General features: G+C 37.7%; 1 protein-coding gene across 1 annotated transcript in view; it reads right to left on the reverse strand.

Annotated features, from left to right (window-relative positions):
* The window catches only part of BNC2 (basonuclin zinc finger protein 2), a 320,822-nt gene that overhangs the window by 89,985 nt on the left and 213,927 nt on the right, over positions 1-16,910 (reverse strand). The window contains exon 4 of the mRNA XM_088532024.1: positions 7,434-7,669. Within this exon, the coding sequence (XP_088388150.1) occupies positions 7,434-7,669 (236 nt within the window). The remainder of the gene's footprint in view (positions 1-7,433; positions 7,670-16,910) is intronic.

Genomic DNA, 16,910 nt, shown 5'->3' on the forward strand with positions numbered 1-16,910 from the left:
TATGAAGGCTAAATTTTTCTTAGCAAAATTATGAACTAGCATTGTGTATAGTGCTGCTGATCACTAGGGGTTATACAACCCTCTGCTTCATTACCCTTGCAAGACACAAGCCACAGAGCAGTGACAGCACTGCTCTCCAGCTATACATATCCTGAAAATCCAAATGATCTTTGAATGTAACCAAGACATCTGTTGTCATGTAACTTGTCCTGGTGGCAGCTGGAAGTGCCTTTGAACTCTTTGGCCTTTATTTTTCTTTCCCAGTTCAAGCACTAACAGGCACGATAAATAAAATGTCATGGTATGGTTGGCAGTGATAGGAAGGAATTGGAATAGGACGAATAAGGAGGTATTAGGAAAGAAGGCATCAAAAGCAGCCTGGAGCTGTTGGGCAAGAAAACTCTGTGCAGACATGGCGAAAACCTAAAAGATCTTCACACTGCAGTATGGTGGCACTGCTTTGTGTCCCCTGCCTCAATGCAAAGTCTCATTGCTTCCTCCCTCCCCAGTCCTTAAAAGTTTATCTCCATTTTTTTTTCTTTCTTTTTTTTTTCTTTTTTTTTCTTGTCTTTCAATTTAGAGCAGAGATAGGGTAGTCACTCCTGGCTTAGTGTGGCTGAAATGCGTACAAAAGAGCAAGGGGCACAGCAGAGGATCTCCGTTTCACAGAGCGCAAGAGAGTCATGGTAAAGTGACTCACGCGGGAGAGAAGAAACCCTTCCAGATGATCACAGCCACAAATATCAGCAAACAGTGGTGCTGAGGGAGGGATGGAAAACCGGGGAGATGGACACATCATGTAACCGATCCTTTTCATCCCTTTGTGATAGAGGTAAAGTGGAGAAGGAGGGGCAGCAAAACAGAAGTGAGGCTGATGGAGGCAGGATAAGCAAGAAGAAGGGGTGACAACAGAAGCAGCAAGCTGGAGTGGAAAGAGCAGGAGGATGGCAGAGAGGGACAATGGCAATTTCTTGGATTCCTGGAAAAACTCTCCCCCCTTTCCCTTTGACCAACAGCTTTGTGACCTTTTGCTTGCTTTATTTTAAAAAGATCCCTGCGCTTCTTGCAGATCCCTGAAAGAATTAAGTAGGACACACAGTAGAGAGAGACAGATTTAAATCACATTTGCTCCGTGAGACTAAAATTCTGGATATATGTTATTCAGCCTTGAGTCTTGGTAACTCAAAGGTATCCACTGGAAAATAACACTGGAAGAGAGGGACGTATTTGAGCATTTCAGACAATAATTTCAAGGAGAAAAGAAAACACAAAAACATGTCTGAAAAAAGCCAACCAATAAAGCTGTAAAAGAAGAGCAGCTATCCCTTCATTGTCAAGTAATTAAATGTAGGTGGCATTTATTATGGGAAACATGAACTAGTTTGTGAAAGACTTTGGTTCCGCTTTGTCCTTTGGCATAGGCTTTTCCAGATAAATATTTTAATCTTTCTTTGCATCAGTTTTACTATCCATAAACACGACGTAATCATCATAAAGACACAGAAAGACTAAATGCTCCTTAAAATGCTTGGAAATCCTCCAGTGGTCACAGCTAAATAAGTGCAAAGTATTAATTAACATAGATTGACAAAGAGACAAATGAGGAATGAGAAGAGATATCAATTAATTGAACACAGAGTCTTCACGTACAGAAGTCATTTTAGTTGTATTGAAGGTGTGTAATTGTCATCAGAACTTTCTCTGGATTGTAACCGGAATCTTTTTTTTTTATTTAGTTTTCATCATATCATAATTTGATTGTCAATTTATTTTAACTTTGTAATATTCATTATCTCAAATAACACGGCATACTATCATTGGTAGGGCTTCTGGTTATGATAGAGTGCTTGTCCTGGGAAAACAACCTGACAGAAACTTCACATGACCCATGATTATAGCTCATAAATAACATTAGATTTAAAGAATGGTACCACAGGCTACAGCACTAGTTGTCTGCCTTGAATAAGCTGATACCCTCAGATCCCCTTCTGTTTGCTTGTTTTCCTTCTAATGCTATGTATGTTTAAGCAATGCAGGCTGTTTGACAAGCTGTTTAATTAAACCCAAGCCCTTGCACTTGGACTCAGTTCAGCAAAAGTTCAAAGATCTTAGAGGAGGCCCTTAGCCCATGCTAAGGGGAGATGAGGTGCTAACAGGTTACTCAGGAAAAGAACAGAAAATAAATAAAGAACAGTATTGTTAGAAAAGATTGAATTCAGTCCTATGGTCTCTCCCTAAATCTCTTGACCTAATCTGGAAGTAATAGTGGGATGCATGAACTATCAATTTCCTGTAGTTTTCTGAGAAAATGTCATTCAAATGCAACACTAATATATGGGAGTATTTAATTTGGTTGTGAATACATTTTTATTTACAAATCTCAGAACTGGATAATTTAAGCTATGCTACTTATTTTACAGTTTGCATAAGGTCGTTTTAGTTGATAGGATGTTCCTTTTTGAAAAACGTCTATTTTTTTTTTTCCCCCCTAAGATACTCCTTGTTCTGTCAGCCAGCTTCAGCAACTGAAACAGTTCTCCTGGCAGGACATCCTGCAGAGCCATCAGAGCAATGGCAGAATGAGCCAGCGTCTACCCTGAGTGTTTTGTTACCACCGGAAGAGTTAACTAAACTCTGTAAGTATGAACTGATCTGATGATCTGTATGCAAGGAAATACACAAGCATAAATCAGCAGTGGCAGAAAAAGTCATTAACTGTAAGTTTTTCCTTTTCGTTTTAAAATGAGCAAATTTGACAATGAAGCCACAAAGATAAGCAGTCCGCTCTAGTCCAATTTCCAGCTTTTCTGAAGTAGAGAACAATACACAGTCACTTAGAATTTCCTCAGTTGTTAGTACTGACATTGCCACTGAGAAGATCTTCATCTAGGATTAGAAGTCCCATGCACTGGACAGTGCATGGACTATTGTAAGCAACACACCTTTTGTGGCCAATATCATACAGTACTTTTCCAGATTTCTTTTTTCTTTTTTTTATTTCTCACAGCTGTGAGCAGCACCAGGGAGCCCGACAGCCAAAATTTCACCTGTAAGCTACTGACTAGAATCCACCTTTTTTCATAGGGTTGTCAGAAAGAATGGGATTATGAAGTCTAGCTTCTTTTCCTAACTCTGATACAAACTGGTCACTTAGACCTTCTGTACCTCTGCTTCCCTCTTTGCACCATAAAGATAATATTTATTTTACTCTTTTACACTATGGGAATACAACTATTTGATCATGGAACACTTGGGAAAGTGCTGAGTTGTTACTTAAAATACAACATTAAATCATTATTTGCAAAGAGTCAGTTTCTGGCTTCTCAGTTGCGATCACATGCTTGGTGGTGTGCAGCTGGACCGGTGTGAAAGCTGCATGCCCCAGCTGCTTGCCACCAGTGGCTTAACTGCTCTCCAGCCCTTTCTTCCCCAGATGAGCAGAGCTAACTTGCACACGCCTAACGGGAGCATTTTCCTAACCTGGCTTGTTTGGAAAGCGCCTGGCTAGGGAGCAATTAAGCTCACAGCTACACTGGTGAAGACGGGTAAAGTATTCTGCAGTAGGGAATGGAAGAGGATGTCTGGCAAAGTAACGCCCTTGCTCAGCTCTGCTGGAACCCAAACAGAGCTGGAGGCTTAATCACATGGAGGCGAAAGAAACCGCATCAAAATCATAAGAGTAACAAAGCACGTTTCTTTCCGAGGAGCAGGTGCAGAACCTGACCCAAACCAGCCTACTGTTGTTGACAAAATAACTCCCTGCTGTGTAAAGAAAGTTGTATCTGGGTCCTCCCAAAGAGAACAGCCTATGGTTTCATCAACAGTTCTGCGCTAAATATATCAAATTGGGTCCTCACGATAGGTACCAGATAAGCAAGGCTAGTAAGTGCTCTACGTGGCCACAGAAGAGACACAGTCTGGAAAGTGTTTCCCTTTGCAGAAAGTTTCTTTGGGATTACACTCACAAATGAGGAAACATGTCCTCCTCTAAAACATTCAGCCCGTAAGCTCTCTGATGAGACTGCTGAGCTAAAGTCACTCATGGCTACTTCAGAGACAGGTAACTATTCACCAGAATATTGATTTATCGCATGCAGGCCACTTGCTAGGACTAATTATCTTTTGCCGATTGCTAGCCAGGCTCTGACTGCCCCACTGTGAAAGTCAGTATAGCACATTACCCTGCCCTCAGCCACTCCATGGGCTTATAGGTTCCTTTGCTTCCTGTTCTCCATTAATGCACCCACTGAAAGATAATCTTGATACTGTGTTTTTCTCTGTCCAAGTTGCTTTTCAGTTTGCTTTTTAGAAGCACTGTTGGTGAAAACAGGAGTATTACAAATAATCTGAGCCATCTTGTAGACTAGTACCCAACTAAACGGTTCTTGGCTGTGTCTCATTTCCCCTTGAATTATTCTTAAGGGGAGAAAACTGGGAGGCTCTTCTCAAAAGAAAGGTCCTATTACGGCTTTTTAAAAAAATAAGATGTAGAAATATTGCAAAATAAAATATTTTGATGGACATATCTACCCTAAGATTATTTTTACAGAACTATTCTATTCAAGGAAATTGGTAAAATATTTTAAAATGTTGAATATGATTCAGGGCAAATTCAGCACTGATTAATCTGTCACAGCTTCCCATGGTGTGATTTTTTTTTAATGAAATTCTCTTTCTTTTATTAGTTTTGTAAATCTTTGTTGCTATGGATAATTGCTGATCTCTAATCAGAACTAAATATTCTGGAAATCTGTGATGACCATTATGTTAGAGATAAACAAGCTAGTTTACTGGCATATACCTAATGACAACATTACAGCATATTTGTATGTTTGATAAACAATTTGTATGTATGAATGCATGGTAAATTTAGCAGCACTTGAATAAACCAGATTATAACTTACACAGGTCTGCACAGATAAGGAAGAGTAACTCTACTTCCAGGCTTGAGAGTGACACATCCCTGAATGTACTATATGATAGCAACAGTCTAGTGATATTTTGGGTAATCTTTGATACTTCACATATTTGGTTCTTTCACAGTAAGACAATACGATTTCCTCTGAACCTTTATGTGTAGGAGAAGCTAAATTCAAAAATCCCAAATAAATCTGTGAAGTGTGCCGGTTTCGTAAGGATCAATTTCATGAAAGAGCTTGTGCTTGAAGGTTACAGTAGCTATAGTTTTCAGTAGTGTGCACTCTTACTGTATTAGGGTCTATTATAATACTATCTAATTCAAATTTTCCCTGCATGCTGTTTGTTTCATTTAAAAAAAAAAAAAAAAAAAAAAAAAGGGTTGTAGTATAAGATTTCTCCAAATACATGCCTTATTGATAGTTTTCTAATTTTTTAATAAACCAAGTTTCCTAGTTTTAATGCAAAAAAAGGCATAGAGCTAAACTAACAGATAGGTTTTCCTACTATGTTAGATGTCTTCATTTACTCACTAACACAATCCACAGCCAAGCACTAACCAAGTCAATATGTGGTAAGACTTTAACAGCTGCCCTTAACTTTCCTTGATAATTATTTTCCTTTAACTGACATAATATTCAATATATTGTTGTTGAATGCAATAATAGTAAAAATCATGCCTTGAGGGCTATACTGTGATTGAGTTTAGCCAGATAATCTAAACTCCAGCCTAATGGTGTAGTATAGGGCTTTACACCATTCAGATGCGTGCATAAACCTCTATGTAATTATATGACAAACCATTCTTGCATATATTAATATAATTCCATAAGATAATGAAAACAAAATCAATATGGGCCTGATTTGACAATCTGTGTACAAGGAAACTACTGATTTCAGTCAGTCTGCTTGTCCATAAGGGATACTGAATTGCATTCTAGGCATGTAATAGTTATCTCTAATTATTCATGGCATTTAACAAATGTCATTATATCTTGGAAAAGATGCATTTTACAGGGTATCTTTTATGAATCATATTTTTCCAGCCCTGACAGTCAGTGGCATTTAGAATCCAGGAATATAAAATATGGTGCAATAAGTACATACTGCCATTAAAAATATGTATCTCTGTAAATATCCATCTTATTCATCTATAGATATACATCTATTGATATATATCTATGCATGTAGATCAAGTACTATGTATAAATATCTATATATATCTACAAGTTGTAGATTGGTAATAGAAAAGATTGATTCTTTTATATGTGAACACATGTATCATTTTCCTTTTACAAAACAGATGCTAATTCTTTCTTTTAGAAAGAATTCTAAAATACTCTAAGCATTACATTTGTACCCATCATTTGTACACAAGAATAATGGTCTCATCATAAGAGTAATAACTTGCTTATTACCCTTCCTTTAAGAGTGTTTGACAATTCAGGGAATCTTCTGGGAAGATCTGGATATCCAGAATATTTGTAAATGTTTAAGAATATGGAATGTAAAGTTACATATGTAAAACTAATTTACTGCTTTCATGTTAAGGATGGAGAATTGAAGGGTAATTCAAGAATAGTATTCAGAATTGCCCGTGTCAGGAATAAATACTCCTGTATTTTCTGTGCAATGTTAAGTAAGTTGTTTTTGCCTTAGAAAATAACAAAATAAATTTGAAAAACTTTCTCTTAAATTTGGAAATTCCACTTCCTGGCATGTCCACCTGAATAACTGAATGACTTCTGAAAGGTGCTGAGCTCGCACAAAGTAAGTGGCAATTTACAGCACTCACAATCATGTAGTATTAGATTCTCAATCAGAAGCAGCCTGGTGAACATGAAATGGAATAAATAACTTCAGACCCTAACAGATGATGTATTTTTTTGCAGATAAGCAGCTATAAATATGCATGGCAATATTAATGATTAAAGCAAGCCTATTTGTTTTCTCTGTTTAATTATTTTAGGTTTTGTTAGCTTACTTTAACTAAGCCACATGCTAAGCTTTATTTATAGCTACCTTTTTAAAATGACCTTTTAAAAAGATTTTTGATATTTTACATTATCAGGATGCTTCCAAATACAACCACTACCACAACTTTCTGATATCTATCCCGTGTTAGGTGTCAGTTTAAAGAAGAAAAGAAAGCTGAAGGAGCTGCTGACTCAAATCCTAGTTTATGAAGTCAGAGAGTAGTCATTGAAAACATGCCAGCTGCCTTCATGACTAAGGCAGGCTTGCAGCTAGCTAACCTAAGTATTTGCAGTATTTGTGGTATTTCCTACAATAAGGGTAAGCAAGTACAAAGGAACACTATGGTACTGAGGAACCTGCGTTTTTTGGCTTAGGTAAAAATGGCACATTTTGCCAACACCATCACTGGCCTTCTATATGACACACTCAATTTACCTCACAGCCTTCTATCTGTGTGGGGGCCCAGTAACTAGCTGTGCAGGAAAAAAGAAAAATATGTCAGTTAACAGCTTGGCAACATGCTTCGCTGTACTTCCTACCTGAAGGATGTAGCCCCGGACATAGTCCCGCAGAGTCCAGCCTAAGCCATGTAGAATATGCAACACCTCCTCCTGCTTCAGCACACTGAAAAGTCGGTCAAGTAGTATCTTCAGTCTCACAGGCACGGCCTGGGTACCGTAGAGCATCAGGCTGCTGATGTCAAACACGACGTTGGACTGCACAATCTCCACTTGGGTTGGGTGGTAGAGGTGCTGAGTACTAAGCTTGTCCAAGGCTGAAAAGAGAAAGGGCTAAGAGTAAGATAAGTGCTAAAGGAAAGGCAAGAGAAAAGCATAGAATTATCTAAGCACATCCAGTTTGGGGTACACTGTTTTCTGTAGAAGTATCTGTAGACCGATCCAATTCTTTATCACATAGGCACTCCAACCCAGGCCTAGTTTGCAAAGGTTATGATTGACTTCAACTCCTAGGGTATAGTGGCACCCACTTGAACACAAAAGATGACATTCATAACTCGAAAGAAATTCTCGAAAATTTATGAATGAATTCTTCATGATCATAACTGCAGTCATGCAAAATTAACTGGAACTGTTGAAAGTTTGAGAGTTAACCTCTAAGGGAGAAAACAAACAAACAAAAATCCCAAAACCCAACTTTTGAAACATACTAAAAACTAGTTCTGTAAGATAGCATAAAGCCAATCATGCTGCTACTTGAACTGCTTGGTAAGTAATACACTTTGGTTCAGTTTACCCTTCTGTGTGAATTTTACATTATTCACTGTGACATGAATAACCTAAAGAGATGAAGGGAGGGAAGGTTCACTGAATGCTGGTAATTCTTATCCCCCTGTGAAGTTAAATATGATGGAATTATATATGGCATCACACACTTTACTGAATATCAATGTTTACATTTAATTTCCTCTCCATTTTATGGAGCATGTTGCAGTACCTACACTTCTGCCTTTTTTTTTTTTTTTTAAACAGAACTTTCTGAACACTTAAAATAATCTTATAGGGACTTCTCCTCCTCTGCTTTGGTTTCTTCTTGGCTTATGGTCACTGGAGAGTTCATGTAGTCTTGATAAATTGCTTTCTTACATCCAGAGCGCAAAGGCCCTTATCATTTACTCGCTGGCTTCATTCAACACATTTACTCCAAGGAATACTTTGTCAAAGAGTTCTGGTTTCCTCATACTTCATTTCTTGCAACTGATTTGTCTGATCTTTCCTATTCTAGTGGTTAAGTCAACTTTGAATAAATAGCTTTAAATATTAATTTAACATTCACAAAAGATAAGGGATTGGCAAGCCTGGGGACTGCAGTCCTATGTCTCTCCACAAGACATTTATACTGAAGAATGTGAAGGGTGGGATTTTTCTTCCAAAAGCTCTTCCAAAGCATTTCAACTGCACAGGCTTTATGATGTGGGACTGATTTATTTACAAGATTTAATGAATGGGATTTGATTGAAGCCTACATAGTTCAAATACTTCCCTACAGTTTTTCCTCCCCCCCCCCCCCCCCTCTTATTTGCATGACATTGTTTGTTGCACGGTTATTTTGCTACTACTGTAGCAGATCTGTCTTAAAAGTGATCGGTTAGAAAAACTTAGAAAATTGATTCTGTAACTGTAGGTTTTGCTGGATGTGTCCTGAGATTATATGATTTTATATATGTGTGTGTGTATGTATTTATATCAGTGTATATATATGTGTGTGCATTTAAATATACATACACGAGGGTAGAGCAACTATTTGGAAAGAGTAAAATATTAGTACTTATACTACTACGACTGCCAATAGAGAGAACACTGCTAATAATATAAATGTTAATAGCTGTAACATCTTCTACTCAAGCCTCTCAAAATAATTAAGCAGTGATTCTAATTTTATAATACCTTCTGGAGGGTGGCCTGGATCACGTCTAGCTTTACACTCTCCATTTTACAGAACAGAACTATGGCCAAAACAGGTTAACTGCTTTGGCAAAGATTACACAAATCCAGACCGCAGTAAAGACCTGAATGTATGTTTCCCATAACTCCATCTTGCTGTCTAACCACTGCATCATACTTTTAATATATTTAATATTCGTTACTCTTCACTTAACAGAAAATCCTATCTCCACATTATGGAGAAGCAAGATCTTTCAGCTAAGGAAGGTAACGTTGATTCCAATTTTTCCTGAGTCAAAGTGACTGAAAGATGCCCATATCAAAAGACGGGCTGAAAGGCCAAAGTGGAATAGAAAACAAAAAAGGTCCTTCTGAATGACTAAGCATACTTGTTGAACAGTAGACAAAATATTTTACAAGATGCCCTGTACATATCTTATTGATTTAACACATTTGTTTTCATCCATGGGTTTCTCAGAACACAAGAACAATGAAGGAGGAGTCATTTACTGCATTAACACTGCCAGTGAAATTATCTCCAGTTTGGAGTTGAGGCATTAATCTGCAGATTAAATAATACACAAACAAAGGTAGTGAATTTTATTCCGTTAAAGTACAAGTCAGGATATGTCCTGAAATGTGTAATTTTCAATACAACAAAGCATGCATTTTTGCATGGGCTTGTACTAGAAAGTTTGCAAAATAAAAGACAGACCTCATGCTACAGGCAAAAATGAAAGGTACATGAAGAGGAAGGAGATGCATGTATGCCAATATGAGGAATGGTGGTATGCTAAATTTTCATGGATCATTGATTTTTTAAACCACTTGCACTTTCTGAACTGAACTTTTCACAATATTTCACAGTTTATAAAATATGATCTCGTTTCTTTAAAAAATTAGTCAATGGAGAAAAGTTGTTTTTGTAGTACTCCCAGCTGGTTTCTCCCCCTGCAATGAAGTAATGCCTATTCGTCTAACCTTCTGTTCTGGAGGTAGACACATGCTCCTTCAGATAAGAGACACTGAAAGGACCTTAGTCTCACTGGTCTTTCTGTAAGAAAAACAGCAAACCCTAAAGTCAACAATTATATTCTGTTGCCTTGAATTTCCTGCGTAATTTCATGTGGACTTGGCATTATTCACCATTTCCTGCCCTTACTGTTGCTTCAATTTCTGTACTTTGATGAACATTAGTGTATTTCACAGGTGAGTATGTTTCACATTTTCTGCAGTAGTTTATGATTTCATAAGTGCTTTGGAGACTTCAAGATGAAACTTGCTATATATAAGAATAAGCTTTATCATACCTGAAAAATGACATAAACAGATGTGTCCTTATTAAGAAGAAGCACTGATTGATCATTATTAACTACTTTTAAATCTATTCCTAATGCAGTATGAGGTGTCTAACTCACAAGCCTTACAGTTTCAGAGGGCTCAAAACTTCACCCAGAAAAGTCTTAACATATGTGTGACTTTTTGGTTATAACCTGCACAGTCCTTTCAGAGAAATAACTGTGTTGGGTTCAGGTAGGTGCTCAGACTAGAAAAGCTTTCTCCCAACACCTCGAATCAATTCTTAGCTCTGCCCCCACAGTCTGGTACTCTTTCCCTCAATTTGAGTTGAAAGCAGAGAGCGGACAAGAGGTCTCATGAATCATATCCTTTACACAGCATGGTAATCAAACGTATGTGGACTGGCCTTAAAAGGCCCTTCAGTTTTGCTATAGCAACATATTTCTATAGTAAATTCTAAATTTCAATTACTAAATCTTGGCTTCAGGAATTTTAACAATAAAAAAGGGGGTGGAGGGAAAGAACAAAATGAAGAAGAAGAAGAAGAAGAAGAAGAGGAAGAAAAAGAGGAGTTGCAGAAATTTGTCTTCAACTCCTGGAAATAGGTAGGTAGACAATTCGCATAAGGATTAGGAACCTTTATCCTTGTTTTCTCCCATAACATTGAGATATCAAGCACACACTATAATTCCTGTATGGTCTGTATTCATCACAGATTTAATCAATGTTTTTGAGATTTCACTGGAATTATCTTAAGCCTTTTGTAATTTCAGGATGAAAACCTTTCTTTCTGCACTGAAATAATCAACTCCTTTTATTTTGTTGTTGCGGATGACAAAAGAGAGACACAAAAAAAACCACAATAACATTGGTTTTCATTGAGCTAACTCCTTTTGCAGCATCACATTTACATATTTTATGCCTGTATACACAATATAAAGGCTTACTCTCTATTCTTGAAGTTAAAGAACTGGACAGCAGTTGTTTACATATTGATCTCGACACACTGCTATGAACAGTTACATTTTGTCAAAAATTGTAATTAGAGAGATAGCTATCTAATTAAGGGTAAAAAAAAAAAGGAAAAAGAACCTCACTTGGGGTTCTTGCACTTGGGCAAACATGCTTTCTTATCAATTGTGTGAACATGTACGGGTGAAGAAAAAGACTTCATAAGAAGTTCTGCAAGCCATGTACCTGCAAATGAGGGCTAGTTAAAGATCTTGCTAGTGTTTGGCATATTTTACCAACATGAATGGCAATCAAGGTACTCCAGATTTTATTGAGACTTTGCTCAGTGTGATTTGAATTGTAAAGGGGCCATTTAATTGTTATCTAGCTTCACATTACAATATATATCTTCACATTATACCGGTAGCAGAATGCAAAATTCTAGGCAAAGGTTTGTATTTATTTATAATAGATGAAATAAACAAATTTAATATTCCATTTGTTAAGTTTTTGAAGTGTAATAAAACAGGGAAGAGGGAAATTGGCTATGCTGTTTCCTTTTTACTCAGTTTTGGATCCCCTGCATTTTAAAGGAAATTGAGTACAAAAGGCCTCCTAAAATGAGGCCAAATTATTTGTTCAGTCTCTTAAAAACAAAAACTAAAAAACAGAAAATGAAGAGAAAATTTCTTTTTATGCACAGTGTGCCCAGTTCATATGCTTAGCTATGCAAATGTCTTGAAACCCCTTCCTTTCTAATGTGCAGTGGCCAGTATCAGCCAAATCAAAAACTTTGTTTTGGGAGTGGAATTTTGTCTTTAATATTTCTGTTCATAAACAGACACTAACTGTCAGAAATATAAGTATTCAGTAATTAGTTTTACATTCTAAAGCATTCATAGTGTTTATTTAAATAGGCAAAATATTTTTTTGCCTATTACATATAAAAGTGTCTTACATACGCTACTTTTAGTGCAACCAGAGTTGTAATTAAACATATTAGTTACTAATTTCCTGATCTTTTATAATATTTAGTATTCCAGAGACAGAAAAAAACAGGTCTAGTGAAAATCATTATTCTCAGTTGATCTGCTTGGCTGCATATCTGAGAACAGCACAGAAGAGAGACAGTAGGTTGCAATGTCAGATTACTGATTATCAGGGATCTGCTTCCATTTCAGTTCTCAATCTTGGCCTCCCTACATTCTGCTTTTCTTGACAGCTCTCTAACCTATTTTCTAGCAGAAAAGCACATAGCCTGAGTGCATGCACATACGCAAACACCAAAACATAATTTTGAAAACATTGTTCTCCTTACAGATTACCAGATTTGATAGGGACCAATATGAAAACCAAAAATAATTTTTCAGTATTCTGTAACCAGAAATGAAATGTAACACTAATTCAGTAACTTTTCAGATATCCTTTATATAAATATATGGGACACTGTCAGAAGCAAGAGAACAGATTAAGAGAAAGATTAAATATACAAAAAGAACATAAAAGATTCTATAATACTGTTGCAATGACAACATGCACAGCATGGTAAAACAGATATATTATCATTAATGGCAATATGGGGCACTGTAGCTCACTGTTCATTAACAGTGAACAAGAACAGCTTCATATTTTTCAGTGTTCACGCTTTTTCTTCTACTTTTTCTACTTCACAGAAAAAGAACTAACAAACCCTTTCAAGAACAGAAGGTAGCCTACGAATGACTAATTTGCTGGAGGGATAGGCAAACTACTGCAGTTGTAAGAGGTGGTCTGAGCTATCCTCTCTTGGGATGCATTTTTAATACCACCTGCCACATGGTGTAATGTGGTGCACTTTATAGGTGAAAAGAAATTACTCTTGAAAAACATCATGCTTTATAGGTGACCATGGACAAGAAAGCTTGCCACTGTCTATGGAGTGGCTTGACTATTTTAATGATCTGGGAAACTATCCCACTCATCCCCTTGCTTGGGCATAGAGAGGGAAAGACTTCAACATTTATATGCGTGGGTGAACATCCTGAATGAGTCTGGGCATAAATACCACCTACAATACGGCATCCTTTGGCTATCTGCATTTCACTCCTGTCTTCCTACTTGTCACAATTTAATCCAGATTGAGGAGAAATGCTCACTAAGACCATGCAGATTCTAAAAGGTCATGGAAGGAGAGGAAGTGTATTCTGATTCATAAGTAAAAACAACTTTTCCATCCTACTTTTACAGTATTTAAAAGCTAATAATGGAAACCATTTGCCAAATGTATTTAGTCCCTGACAGAGGGACACATATGTGATCTCCTAATTTGCAGCTTGCATATACAGATGTTCACACTTAGTAAAAGGTTTCTTAATAGCATTTTAAAATTAAAAGTGTGTTGATAATAGGTGTTTCAAACCCAAACAACACACAAACTAAACTGATAAATGTCTTCATGCCTCACCATGCCTCATGCTCTAACAACATTTTTATAACAGATCAAAAAAAAAAAAAGCACTTCAGTTGCATGTACACAAAATAAATGTTATTAAAAAATGTCTGAATTAAATCTTTCATTAATTTTCTCTCTATGATCTGATTCCAAGTTGAAACATTTAGATTGCTACTAGGTTTATGTAGCCGAAAGCAGAACCACAGTTTGTTCACAGACGTTGCTTGCTGTCTGCAATTTTTTTTTATCCCTTTGCAAAACTTTGAACCCCATCCAGCTTTGACACACTGCCTCTTCAGTTAATAACTATCAAGTTTCCCCTTGTCTCCTGTCTACTTTTCTTTGAGGCAATTGCGCACTCAGCACCCCGAGATAATAACACACATCTATAAGATAAAAGCAATGGCATTAATGTAATTGTCTGCCTTTCTCTCTTTAGCCTAATCTTTTTTTTCCTTCAGTTTTGACTGCCTCTGTGACACCTGTTTTTGTCTCCTCTGATCCTACGACAGGTTTTCCGCTGACAAGGTTTTTGCCTGACAGAGATTCTGCCAGACAAGAACATAATAAAATATGAAGAACTGCTTGTCAGAGTTTCTGCCAATGCTCACATGAAATAGGGGGAAAAAAAAATCCTGACTCTTTTTTTAAAGGGGCCCTGTGCTGGTCGCTTTTGGCCTGTCAGGAAAGGCAGTCTCTCTGGCCAATTCCTGCAAGCCAAACAGGTGTTTTCTTTTATGTTTTTCTTTTTTTTTTTCTTTTTAATATACAAAACTTTTCTTCAATAGTGGAGAATGTGAATAAATGGGGGGCCTTTCCCTAATTTATTGCCTATGAAATGAAGCTCAGAACTAACCTTGACTATGCAGTGTGTTTAAAACATGTAATTGCACTTTAAATAAATAAATAAATAAAGCATTTTTCCCTCTTTTTTGTTGATTTCTAATGTGTTCAAAGGAACAAGCAGTAAGGGACCCTCATTCTGAGGTCTCAGAAAAACATTTCGGAGAGACACTTGGTGCTTGGGCCCAATGCTTAAATAAAAAGGAGGAGTGCCCTTACTATAGGGACTGTGACAGTAAGAGAGGGAACCTCTGGTCTGCTGCAGGATTTCAGCCCTATCACCTTGTAGTGCGTGGACCTGTGGCTGCCTAAAGGAAGACTTCAGCCATGGTGATGACCCTGATGGAGAAGCACATGCAGCTGAATGAAACAAGAACCCAGGGTACAGCTGTGTGTTAATATAACTTGTCACTTGTGATAGAGACAGCAATCGCTGATCAGCCCATGGTCTCCCAGCCGGGTGCACCAACAGGCCTTAACTGTCCTAGCCACTTCCCTGGAGATACCACCTTGCATCCTCAGACCACAGATCCAGGAAGTGACCACCTTATGCCCCCAAACTATGGATCCAGGTCCCCTATTGAAGCTCAGACTGTGGCCTTCAGTCCCTGTGAGTGCCCAGAGAGTCATGTCTCCTGGATGTCCCTTAGACCCACAGCATGATCTTGTCTTCTCTCCTGCCTCTGGACGTGTCTCTTTTTGTTGCTAGCTGGAGCCCCTCGGTGGACCCTGGACTTGATCCACTGTTTGCTGTGTCTGGAGCAACTGATGTATCCTGTTACAAGCCCCCATTTCTGCTACCTTGTTCTGTCCTTGGAGGACTCTGGCCTGTCATTGTGCTGGGGCCACCCTTATCTCCTGGCTCAGTTCCCCTCACAGAGCAGCCCTGATCTTGCTGCTCTGTAGCTCATGGAATGACGCTGTCACTGTTGAAACCTACCGTTTATAATGGAAGACACTAAATTAATATAACACACCCTATTAGCTAGTCATCCACCTTCCAGCTTTCCTATCTCCTTGTTTTCAAAAGTCTACAACCTCCTTCTATCAGCCACTGACCCATTCTTAAAGCTGTTCTCTCCCCTTATTAGTGGTGAAATTGGAGCCCATACGTTTTGCAATGTGATTAATACCATCTGGTTGACATACTACAAAAAGCAAGACAGAAGCACATTCATGAGTCCTGGATTGGTGGTCTGAATTTGGATGACCTCCATCTTAATCCTAATGTACTCAAATTCAGTTAAGTGGTTCCCATAGACTCACAGAAAAGTTGAGGTTGGCAGGGCCAGTGCAGATCATCTTGTGAAGCCTTCTGTTGAGAGCGGAGCCTTAGATTAGGTAATCTAGAGCCCTGTTAAAATGACTCTCAAATATTTTCAGCGGGGAAGTTTCTATCACTTCTCTAGGTAACCTATACCATCTTTTAGGTAGCCTTGAAAATTGTAATGAAAATGAAATAGGCATTGCCCACCTAATAAGATTGCTCTGTTTGAATGAAGAAGAAAAATGCTGCTTTGTGGAGGCATTTCGTAAGGGCAAGCTGATACCATGATGGTGTATAAATCTCAGCGTAGCTCTGGCACAAGCCTATGAAATGCTTTTCCACATGTGCTAAACCACCTCAGTTTTCCCAGGAAAACTTTCTGCCCTAACAGTGCTGACATCTGAAGAAGTTCAGACCATTGGAATATTGGGCCAAACAGCTAGATCTACCCTTCACCACATCAATCTTTTCTACCCCTCAGCAACTAAACAAGACGCTTATTAGAGATTGCCATAAAGTTCATGTACTGTGACCATTTGACACAGCTCCTGTTAAATATACTTCAGCAAATTTGACTGTAATCAATTATAATTAGAGAAATCTTTGAGACTCATGTTATATGTTTCTTGTATTATCTTTTATATTTCTAAAATCCAGATGGAAATGGGATAATAAAGTAGTGCTGTTGTCTGCTAAATTAATCTGGAGGTTTCCTCATATTGCTACAACTCAAGTCAAAGTTCTTCCTAGTATGTGAAAAAAAAAAAGTTATGGTTTTCCCATCCAGTGAGTTTCACATTTGCAAAATAGAAAGGAGAAGTCA

This window comes from Tinamus guttatus, unplaced genomic scaffold (genome assembly GCF_059628265.1).
Source record: "Tinamus guttatus ecotype Peru unplaced genomic scaffold, ASM5962826v1 Tinamus_guttatus_pri_ptg000450l, whole genome shotgun sequence".
Classification (NCBI taxonomy): domain Eukaryota; kingdom Metazoa; phylum Chordata; class Aves; order Tinamiformes; family Tinamidae; genus Tinamus; species Tinamus guttatus.